Consider the following 7713-nt stretch of genomic DNA (forward strand, 5'->3'; position numbering starts at 1 on the left):
GAGAACTATGTGGAATATCTCTCTCTTCTGTTTGCGTGGCTTGGGAATGTCACGATGCCAGCTGTGCGATTCATTGTAAGCAAAAAGAAAGTCTTTGTGAGACGATGCTCTATAAGGAACGCCCGGATCAGGGCAGGGGCTCAGTGGAGAGCCACTCTGGCTCTGTGTGGAACGGAGGAATCCTCTGGGAGATCTCCCCGCTTAGTCAAACCGTCTGCCTCAGACACCGACCTTATTGGTTTTAGTTCCTCCTTTTGTTTGCAAATCTCTCATTCCAAATTTCTTAAGATCAATATTTTGTTGATTCCAAATGAAATAGGACTATTCTCTACCTTATGTTTTTATCAGTCAAATAGATGACGGTTCCCTCAGTGCTCTAGACATTAGATAAGGTGTCTATAGACCTTTAGATAAGGTGCTTTAGTCCTTTAGATACGGTGCTTTAGACCTTTAGATAAGGTGTCTTTAGACCTTTAGATAAGGTGCTTTAGACCTTTAGATAAGGTTCTTTAGACCTTTAGATAAGGTGTCTTTAGACCTTTAGATAAGGTGCTTTAGACCTTTAGATAAGGTGGATTTAGACCTTTAGTTAAGGTGTCTTTAGACCTTTAGATAAGGTGCTTTAGACCTTTATATAAGGTGTCTTTAGACCTTTAGTGGCTTTAGACCTTTAGATAAGGGGCTTTAGACCTTTAGTTAAGGTGTCTTTAGACCTTTAGATAAGGTGTCTTTAGTCCTTTAGATAAAGTGTCTTTAGACTTTTAGATAAGGTGTCTTTAGATCTTTAGATGAAGATAAGGTGCCTTTAGACCTTTAGATAAGAAGTCGTTACACCTTTATATAAGGTGTCTTTAGACTTTTAGCTAAGGTGCTTTAGACCTTTAGATAAGGTGTCTTTAGACCTTTAGATAAGGTGCTTTAGTCCTTTAGATACGGTGCTTTAGACCTTTAGTTAAGGTGTCTTTAGACCTTTAGATAAGGTGCTGTAGACCTTTAGATAAGGTGTATTTAGACCTTTAGATATGGTGGCTTTAGATCTTTAGGGGCTTTAGACCTTTAGATAAGGGGCTTTAGACCTTTAGTTAAGGTGTCTTTAGACCTTTAGATAAGGTGTCTTTAGACCTTTAGATAAAGTGTCTTTAGACTTTTAGATAAGGTGTCTTTAGATCTTTAGATGAAGATAAGGTGTCTTTAGACCTTTAGATAAGGAGTCTTTAGACCTTTATATAAGGAGTCTTTAGACCTTTATATAAGGTGTCTTTAGACTTTTAGATAAGGTGCTTTAGAACTTTAGATAAGGTTCTTTAGACCTTTAGATAAGGTGTCTTTAGACCTTTAGATAAGGTGCTTTAGACCTTTAGATAAGGTGTATTTAGACCTTTAGCTAAGGTGCTTTAGACCTTTCGATAAGGAGTCTTCAGACCTTTAGATAAGGTGTCTTTAGACCTTTGGATAAGGTGTCTTTAGACCTTTGGATAAGGTGTCTTTAGACCTTGAGATAAGGTGTCTTTACCTTGTCACCCTTGAGTCCCCCCAGTCCAGGTGCCCCCTTCACACCGCTGTCCCCTCTCCTGCCCTAGAAGACAATTAGCGAACAAGACTCTCAGAACAAGGTCACACCTCCACATGAAGAAAGGTGAACATCCAGATATACTTAGAGATTAGGAGAGAGGAGTACAGTTTCTCCCTTCAGGCCCAGGGCTCCGCCTTTGCCCTGCAGGGGGAGAGGAGAGAGGAGATCAGACACAGTATGGTCAGACCAAGCGGTCAGCCCGGGTCCCCAGCAGAAGCTGCTTCTCACTGGTCAGCCACACTGAGTCACTGTGGATGAGTGAGACTATTTGAACGTACCGCGGGCCCCTTGTCTCCGGGCTCTCCTGGGTAGCCAGGGTTCCCCGTGTCGCCCTTCAAAGGAACAAAAACAAGGTTTAATCAGGACAGAGGGGAGGATGTGTTGGTGGCTGGTTCCTGTGGCGTGGTGGTGACTACCTTTGGTCCTGGCTCTCCGCCTGGTCCCGGGGGTCCTGCTCTGCCCGCTCGGCCTGTCGATCCCTGTCATGTGACCACCAGCAGACGTTACCAGTATGCACACACCTGTGGATGAACTAAAGAACGCCAGCACACTGGTATCTGTGTGTCACGTGTCGGTGTTTGCATGACAATATTTTGTATACTATTTGAGATCTGTGGAAAAAATATGTTGCTGTTTGTTAAAAGTGTTGAGCATCCAGACAATTATGTTCTGTTTTATTAGCCATAAGAAATGAATACTAATACTCATAAAGCCTGGAAGGATCTTACTAAACTGACACTAAACTAACACATTCTCACAATACGATGCATCATGTGAAAGAACAAAATGCGTTAGCAGCTGGCTTGCAGCAACGCGCATCGATGTGAAAGCTTCTAAAAGTGCATTACAATATTCAACTGAGGGTGAAATATGAACACTGGATTTCCCTGGGAGTCGAGCTGAGCTTGTCCCACACTGTATAAACAGTTAAATCCTTTTTTACGAAGCCACAGATCTGCTGGTCCTCATTTTACTTGAGTGAAAGGAGTGACAGGATAATGATCTTGTTGCCCACAGTGAAAGTCCCTTCAGATGAACAGTCTTCTGCTCAACAGCTTGAGAAGGAAATTAACAAGACAAGGCCTCAGGGTTCTGTTCCCCGGGGCACCCTGCTGAGACAATCACAGACATCTACCTTCACGCTAATACTCTGAAATAGACGAGGTGCCGACCTTCACTCCTGGTGGGCCTGCAGGTCCAGAGTCCCCCGAGTCACCAGGGAAACCATCAGATCCCTTCAGGAAACACAACAAGCTGCTTATTATGTACACTGCAGTGTTACAGTCACCTTAAGACCTATGGAGGAAAGCCAGTGACCACAAAGCTATTTCTACTGATTCACTGTTCCCTTTTACTCCATCAGTGTTATTCTCTGTATTTTAACACGGTGGTACATCAGTACTGCTTCTCCAGGGGATTTGAGATTAAATAAAAGGCTGAATGACTAGACTGAACGACATATATATATATATATAGTATTGAACAGGAATAATAATTAAAAACATAACATAAAATCCCAATGCAACAGCAGTGAACCTACAGCTGTGAGAGGAGTAGTCAGATCCACACACCACACATAGTCAGACACACACCACGCGTAGTCAGACACACACACCACACATAGTCACACACACACACACACACACACAACACACAGTCAGATCAACACATCAGACATAGTCACACACACACACACCACATGCAGTCAGATCCACACACCACACATAGTCAGACACACACACCCCACGTTGTCAGACACACACACCGCACGTAGTCAGACACACACACCACACATAGTCAGACATACACACCACACAGTCACAAACACACACACACACACACACACACCACATGTAGTGAGACACACACACACTCACCTTGTCCCCTGGTAGTGAGACACACACTCAACTTGTCCCCTGGTAGTATGACACATACACACACTTACCTTGTCCCCTTGTAGTGAGACACATACACTCACCTTGTCTCCTCGTAGTGAGACACACACACACTCAACTTGTCCCATGGTAGTGAGACACACACACTCACCTTGTCCCCTGGTAGTGAGACACACACACTCACCTTGTCCCCTGGTAGTGAGACACATACACTTACCTTGTCCCCCGGTAGTGAGACACACACTCACCTTGTCCCCTGGTAATAAGACACACACACACTCACCTTGTCCCCTGGTAGTGAGACACACACACTCACCTTATCCCCGGCCCCTCCCTGGCAGCCAGGGGTTCCGATGCGCCCGGTCTTGCCCTGAAATCAAGCAGGCAGTAAACATGTTGAGTGTCCGGCCAAACACGACATCATCGAGGACCCAATGTGTGGGGGGGACTTACTTTGAATCCATCAGTCCCATTCCTGCCAGCCGCTCCACCAGAACCCTGACCAGAAACCATCAGACACAACACAATGAGGTACAGGTTTCACATGGTATTAGGACATATCTAGAGACGGAACAATCAGAAGAGCTGCTGACCTTTGCTCCTGTGTATCCAATCTCACCCTGTGACCAAAGGAGACAGCAGTGAGGGGGAATAGTATAGATCAGGGTATTTACAGATTATACAGAATATTATTGAGATGTTACCCTGTCTCCCATCAGCCCGATCTCTCCCTGTGAGAGAACACAACAGCAGATCAGTGAGAGAACAATGAGACAGATGAGGTCGTATGAACGTTTCTAGAGGAAGGCCAAATGGAAAATAACTTGTACGACCCACCTTGGAGCCGGGATGACCAATTGGTCCTTCGATTCCAGGATCGCCCTATCAGAGACGATATGTTATGAGCACATGTTCCAAGTAGAATGTTACTATTGTGTTGTATATTGTATAGTACATGTATTAGTCATATTCTCCGTGTGTATGTCCTCTTATTAGGACGTGGTTTTGTCTCTGGGTGTAGCTGTTCTACCGAAGGGAGATCCTACCTGATAGCCCTGCTCCCCTTTACCACCGGGGTGACCCCCTTCTCCCTTGTTCCCCTAGGAGTGAGACAGGGGTTGAGATTCAAGCTAAAGCATAAAGAGAAAGAAATAAGAAAAGCCTTTTGCAGTGCCGGCTCTGACCTTTGCACCTCGGTACCCCTTTGGCCCCATGCTGCCAGGCGTCTCCAGGCAGGAGTCCTTGTAGCACTACGAGATCAGGAAATCACAACCACATGCATCATTTAGAACTAGATCAATGGAATCAAGTGTAATACGACTGGAGTCTGGTTCAATCTGGTGCTGTCTTGTCCTACCTGCAGATACGCTTGGTGTTTCTGAAAACAAACAGAGTGGATCATTAGAAACCCCCGAATCCCTTACTGAGTCCTGCCCCCCCCGAGACCCCCCTGAGACCCCCCAGTACCATGACTTTGAGGATGCGGTCGATGGTGTCGGTCATGATGCGGGGCCGGCCGTCCACCAGGTCCACGGCGATGTAGCCGTCGCGGTACACCTCAGCGGGGGGGCTGGCGATCTCCCTCAGCCCCGCCTCATCCACCGTCCGCGAGGCTGCCACCGAGAACACCCTGATGCCTTGGTCACGGGCCTTCTCCGCGCTGCTCCTCATGCCGCCGCACGGGCTCCCGGTGACATGGCCGTCGGTAATGACCACGGAGAAGAGCGCGGCCCTCTGGTCCGCGGCGTGGCGCGTCATCAGCGAGGTCATGTTGCCCAGGGCGCAGTCGGTGAAGGTGCCCCGGCCCAGGTAGCTGATGCTGCTCAGGCTGCGGATGAAGCTCTGCCGGGTGGAGAAGTGGCTGAACACCACCTGCCTCTGGGAGTAGTGCAGCCCACCCACCGACCAGGTGAGGCGCACACGGCCCCCCTGGTACTCCTCGTCGGTCAGCCGCTCGGCGAACAGCTTGGTGAACTCCTTGATGTTGTCCACCAGCACCCCGGGGGGCGACTCCTGCAGGGAGATGCTTTCCGACGTGTCGATGGTGAAGAAAAGCCGCACGGGGCAGTCCACCACCTCTGTGCCACAGGACGAGGAGGGAATCATGGGATGCTGGGGGCACCTCTACAGATTATTAAAGCTGCACTATGTACGCCCTCCCATCAGCAGCCTCTAGTGGCGGGAGTCACAGCTACATCATGAAGTGAGCGTGAGTCAAGACTCTTTACTCTTTACAAGACTCTTTACTACCAAGCCAACATGCATTCAGCCAGCATTTCTCCCAGCTAGGGAACACCAGGATGTTTTACCATGCCCTTATCAAAACCCCAAATTGTTTTCTGTTGTTATTTTCTGGACATGACAGGACATAAAGTAACATGGTATGCGCCTCAGTCAGTGCTGATATTCTCCCACTGTGAGGAATCAATGGACCAGAATAAAATTATTATATAAAGAGATTCCCTGGATGGATTTACTCATCGATGGGAGTGTTTCAATGTTCATAAAGGTTCTAGTGGAGATCTATCTGAATGGAGTCTGCATAAGAAAGGTGACATAGTGCAGGTTTAACGTTGACCGCTCATTAGTAGCGTGTGTATTGCAATTCATTATCACTGTTAGTATTCAATGGACTGAAGCTGTGGATAAGCGTGTCGGGACCTGAAACGAGGTCCACCTGAACTTTCATCATCTTGACTCACTCTTACAACCTTTATTGGGCGGAGGGGTCGGGTAGGGTGCGGGAGGGAGGGTCGGGTCGGGCCAGTCCCCTCGTCTCGGTCCTCGCTCGCTCAGATCTTGTGGAAGTGCATTTTTCAGAAGGCTCAAAAGGATAAATGCTAAAATAAGAGCCATCATCCGCTCACCCTGAGAAGGCAAAAGAGGAATCAGACAGGGAAAGGTTGAGGCTTTAAGCGCGAAGGCTCTGCCTTTAGCAAAGGAAACGGCTGTCAAACACGTGAGCCTTCAGAAGGTCTGTCTCAGCTCTGTGAATGTTTACATCATGAAGACACAGCAGGGCAAGTACCATCTTCCAACTATCAGAGAAGAACATTATGTAACATTATAGAATGTTATATGATATTAAATTATGTTATATTATATTAAGTTATATTACATAACATTAGATAATATAATGCAGGGCAATAACCATATTTCAACAATGAGAGAAGAACACAACTTTTCTTTGTATTTCTCTTGCCACATCACTTTACTAGACCTACTGTACCTTTTCTTATAAAGACACAGAACCCACTAACTATGCAGCTCACTTAGTACAACAGTAATCACCTGTAGGTACCTTTGGAAACTTGGATAGGCCTGTGTCAAAAACACCCTGCATACATGTCAACCCAAACAAGGCAACACGTTTAGAGGATATAACTTACACCAAGCAAGATTTCAATTAGAAAGAGGAAAAACTCACCGATCCAGGCGACAGTAAACGTTTAGTTTACCTGCAACGTTTGGAAATGGAAGGAAATGTATTTAATGATCTGTGGGGAGAGGCATCTCTACCGGACAACACATCAGGGTTTAACAGCGCTGCTTTAGATCTGCGCTCAGACACGTGAGCGCATGCGCGGGCCCTGCGCCCTAAATGGATAAGGGGACTGTCTTATAATGGGCCTACTGGGAATGTCTTAATACTGGGAATGTCTACTGGGAGTCACACTAGGCTGCTGTCTTAATTGTTCTGAGAGCTAAAACAGGTAATTTCTTGCATTTGACAGAGGGTACGGTTCTGTATTGTGCATAATGCTCATCAAGTGATGTGCGTGTGATGCGACAGATCTTCAATTTCAGAGGCGGACTTCGATACAGTGCACATGTTTTACTTTGTATTTACTTATTTCTGTATTTTTAGCTTTATCCTATTTGTCAATGTTAACACTAATATTGGATGGGGATTTTATTTTTCAAATGAATGTTTTAAAGGATTTTATATCACAAGAAAAGTTAAACCTAAAGATATATCAGTCATATATGACTCAGTAGATCCAGTCCAGGCCCAGCAGCTTTCTGATGAATCTCCTCACTGCCTTACATGGACCGGGCCCAGGCCTAGTGTAAACTACTGCTGCTCGCGTGTCTCTGGTCCATCACACCTCACACATCTGCCCCTTCTGTTCTCTAATTATTTACACTATAAACACATCATGCATAAATATGTATACCAACAACACACATATACATATATATACATGTTTACATAAATAAATGTATCACACAATTATATATATT

At 45.9% G+C, this 7713-nt stretch overlaps 1 protein-coding gene across 2 annotated transcripts in view; it reads right to left on the bottom strand.

Moving 5' to 3' along the window:
* The window catches only part of LOC115533181 (collagen alpha-2(VI) chain), an 11743-nt gene extending 4694 nt beyond the window's left edge, over nucleotides 1–7049 (bottom strand). Inside the window, exons 1-16 of one of the 2 annotated variants that reach the window (XM_030343524.1) lie at nucleotides 6896–7049; nucleotides 6180–6336; nucleotides 4936–5546; nucleotides 4826–4846; nucleotides 4653–4718; nucleotides 4515–4568; nucleotides 4306–4350; nucleotides 4173–4199; nucleotides 4062–4088; nucleotides 3922–3966; nucleotides 3785–3838; nucleotides 2746–2808; nucleotides 1990–2052; nucleotides 1852–1905; nucleotides 1679–1714; nucleotides 1514–1576 (exon numbers count right to left, since the gene is read on the bottom strand). In XM_030343524.1, coding sequence (XP_030199384.1) covers nucleotides 1514–1576; nucleotides 1679–1714; nucleotides 1852–1905; nucleotides 1990–2052; nucleotides 2746–2808; nucleotides 3785–3838; nucleotides 3922–3966; nucleotides 4062–4088; nucleotides 4173–4199; nucleotides 4306–4350; nucleotides 4515–4568; nucleotides 4653–4718; nucleotides 4826–4846; nucleotides 4936–5546; nucleotides 6180–6327 — 1377 coding nt within the window. In that variant the 5' untranslated portion in view covers nucleotides 6328–6336; nucleotides 6896–7049. Of the gene's footprint in view, nucleotides 1–1513; nucleotides 1577–1678; nucleotides 1715–1851; nucleotides 1906–1989; nucleotides 2053–2745; nucleotides 2809–3784; nucleotides 3839–3921; nucleotides 3967–4061; nucleotides 4089–4172; nucleotides 4200–4305; nucleotides 4351–4514; nucleotides 4569–4652; nucleotides 4719–4825; nucleotides 4847–4935; nucleotides 5547–6170; nucleotides 6337–6895 lie in introns of both variants that reach the window. The other variant, XM_030343523.1, reaches the window with a different exon arrangement.
* Between the last annotated feature and the right edge of the window lie 664 nt (nucleotides 7050–7713).

Source organism: Gadus morhua, chromosome 20 (genome assembly GCF_902167405.1).
Source record: "Gadus morhua chromosome 20, gadMor3.0, whole genome shotgun sequence".
NCBI classification, from domain to species: Eukaryota; Metazoa; Chordata; class Actinopteri; order Gadiformes; family Gadidae; genus Gadus; species Gadus morhua.